Source organism: Plasmodium cynomolgi, chromosome 6 (assembly GCF_000321355.1).
Source record: "Plasmodium cynomolgi strain B DNA, chromosome 6, whole genome shotgun sequence".
Lineage (NCBI taxonomy): Eukaryota > Apicomplexa > Aconoidasida > Haemosporida > Plasmodiidae > Plasmodium > Plasmodium cynomolgi.
Window position 1 is genome coordinate 574,264 of NC_020399.1, and position 3,072 is coordinate 577,335.

Here is a 3,072-nt window from a genome sequence, read left to right on the forward strand (position 1 = left end):
TTGCGTAATGACACATAAGGGGCAACCTACTTGTCATTTGAACAAACTGGTTAATTTCACCCCCTCGATTGCGTTCGATCCTTCTGAACAGCACAATTGGAGAGCAGCTTCCACCCTGTTTATCCCCCCCCTCATTACCATTACCACCAACACGTGTACTTATTCCTTCCTGTGGGGGAAGAAGGGGGGGTACCTCGTTACCCCTTTGAGAAGTTCCACCACCCGTTGAGTTGTCACCGCAGTTGGTTCGCTGGGCCATTCGTTCGTCCGCTGGACCACTCGTTCGTTCCTTCTTTTTTCTTCCTCCTCTCCATTTCATGTGTCCCATTTGCTGCATTCGTTTTACCCCCTAAGTACGCCCGGTTTCTCCCCCCCCCCGTGGAAAAGGGTGCCCCTGCTTGTAGCTCCGCTTGGATATACATCGCGGAGAGGTAGATGGGTGCGCGCGAAGGGGGAGGAGAGGCGGGCGTGCCGGCTGGAGGGGGGGAAGCTGGCCTCGCGGCCGAGCCAGGCGGGGCAAACGCGTCATGTGGGGTAAGCACGTCAAGCACGTCAAGAACGTCAATCGAGCCAGAGGAGCCAGACGAAGACCCCCCCAACGAACAGCACACGTACGATGTTATCATCATAGGCGGAGGACTCTTCAGTTGTTGCCTATACTACTTTCTAAAGAGAAAAAATAGAGATATAAAAATCTTGATACTGGAAAAGGAGCAAACACTCGGAGGGTATATAAAAACAGAATGGCTAGAAGATCAAGGGAAGAATTTCCTCTGCGAGTTGGGCCCAAATATTTTTAAAATATCTGAGGAGAGTTACCAGCTACTCAACGAATTAAACCTGTTGTCACACGTAAGGGTCCTAAATAGAAAGCTCCTAAGGTATGTATACTCAGGAGGACAGCTCCACCCACTCCGTCTGAATATTTGGGGTTACTTTTCTTTCCCCCTTATAAGTGTCACCAATAAAGTGAAGTTAATTTACAAGCTCCTATTTAAGAGGTACAAAGAATTGAGAGCGTACGATGAGGACATTAGTGTCGAAGAGTACATGAGGGAAAACTTCGATTTGCAACACTACAACTTTTTGTTGTTACCTTTAATTTATGGATCATGTGGGGGTGTAGGGAGTATTTCGGCTGTTTCTTTTTTTTCGCGTAATCTCAAACTGTTCGATAATAAACTGAACACGTTGCGTGTGTGGCAGGAGCGCATGGGGGGTGGAGTGTGCAGAGTGGATAGCCTGAGCAGAGGTGAAGTTGGCTGTGATGCTCCTCCCCCCAACGAAGAAAAGACGCCAAACCGAGAGAAACACATCTCCGTGAGCCTACAACACTCCTGTGCGCAAAGAATGAATCAGAAGTACGACCTCTCCTCCTCCTTCAACAACAACGTGCTGCACACACAGGACATGCCCAGCGGAGACACCATGGGGGACACAGCTGAAGGGGATACCCTAGGGGGGGACTTAATTGGCAGGGCGAACACAAACGGGGAGGCGAGCCACGAGCACGCGAATGGCAGTCACGAGAATAGCAGCCCAGCGAATGTTGAATGCACAACTAAGCACCACGCAGGGATGGACACCATGAAGAGCCAGCCTGATTTTATGGATACCCCCGCCGTGGAAATGTTCCTCCACTTCGTAAAGCGAATTTACGCAAAGTGCAAATGCGCCATCCTCCAGGCCATACCGCTGCTCTATACCCAGCTAGCCAAAAAGGGCTCCAAGGAATATGAACAAAAAAAAAAAAAATCTTAGGAAAAACAATATCCTTGAAATATGGTATGTACGAAATAATTGACAAACTAAAAGAAAACATAAATAAAAAATATGTGTGGACGAATGAAGAAGTAGATTTTGTTGAAAAGTACAAAGAAGACACTTGGATGTGTATTACCAGGAGAAAACACTCGAACAAAACTTCCTGTGTATATGGGAGAAATGTCATCCTTACGGTGAACTCCAAGACATGCGCCAATATCATGCGCAAAATTTTGCCTCCAGAAATTAAGGCCAATCTTGTAAATGTGCAATACTCAAGCATCATCAGCGTTACAGTGTACTACCATAAGAAGGACATAACCCTACCGCCAAACTGCTTTGGATTTTTGTCTGCGGACAAAACGAATCACATTCTCGGGTGCTTCTACACGAGTAACATGTTCAAGGAAAGGTGCAATGACGACAGTGTTGTTGTATTGACCCTATACATGGGGGGACAGAACAACCCTAATGATGTATACCTGGAGGAGAAGGACATAATCCAAATAGTGTCCAAAGAGCTCACAAAAATATTTCATATACAGAACAATGTCCAACCTGTTATCCTCAAGGTGAAGAAGTGGTTTGACTCTATCCCCTTCTATTCGCACAACTACGAAAGGCATTTGAAATGCTTCCTAAACGAGCTGCACAACCCCAAGTACCGGAACTTATTTGTCGATTCGGGTTGGATTACCGGGACGTCCATATCTGACAGGATTGCTTCGGCGAAGGCCTTGTCGGAGTTTATGGCGGCCAGAGTCTTTCCGGTGAAGCGTTGGTGCGGTAATGCGGCAATGCGGTGTTGGAATGACAGGGAAGACCTGCACAGTGTTGTGTGTCGTGCAGCATCTGGGATGCCATAGCGTATTCTCCTTTGCGCGCTAAGCCGGGACCATACTCCATCCATTCAGGGATGATCTGATTAGACGCGCATTACGTGAATATGCCATTTGCACCAACTTAAAAAGAAGAAAAAAAGTGATACATAAAAACGAGAGCTTTTGTATCTCCACGTAGTTTGCTCGTAAAATTTAAGAAAAAATACTTAATTTATAAGAAAAAAAAAAAAAAAAAAAGGGAAATATATCATTAAAGGGGAGGTAACGATGAAGAGCATACTTAAATGTTGAAGGCGGTGACAACATCCATTTAAGCATACACCATGAAGTCACACGTGTGCTCAGCGGTACAAAGGAAAAGTCTGCAAGATGTGCTTTACATATGCACTCTGTAGGGGGACCACTTTGCAGGCAGTTTTATTGACCGATCAGCAAAAACTCTCAGGTTGTGCAAAAAAAAAAAAAA

The 3,072-nt window shown here is 45.9% G+C and overlaps 1 protein-coding gene across 1 annotated transcript; it reads left to right on the forward strand.

Moving 5' to 3' along the window:
* Positions 1-435: 435 nt before the first annotated feature.
* On the forward strand, positions 436-2,534 carry PCYB_062220 (protoporphyrinogen oxidase; the record flags this gene model as incomplete). The annotated part of the gene is made up of 3 exons (XM_004221389.1): positions 436-881; positions 957-1,761; positions 1,788-2,534. The coding sequence occupies 2 exons, from the start codon at positions 436-438 to the stop codon at positions 1,759-1,761; spliced, it is 1,251 nt and encodes a 416-aa protein (XP_004221437.1). The 3' UTR covers positions 1,788-2,534.
* Between the last annotated feature and the right edge of the window lie 538 nt (positions 2,535-3,072).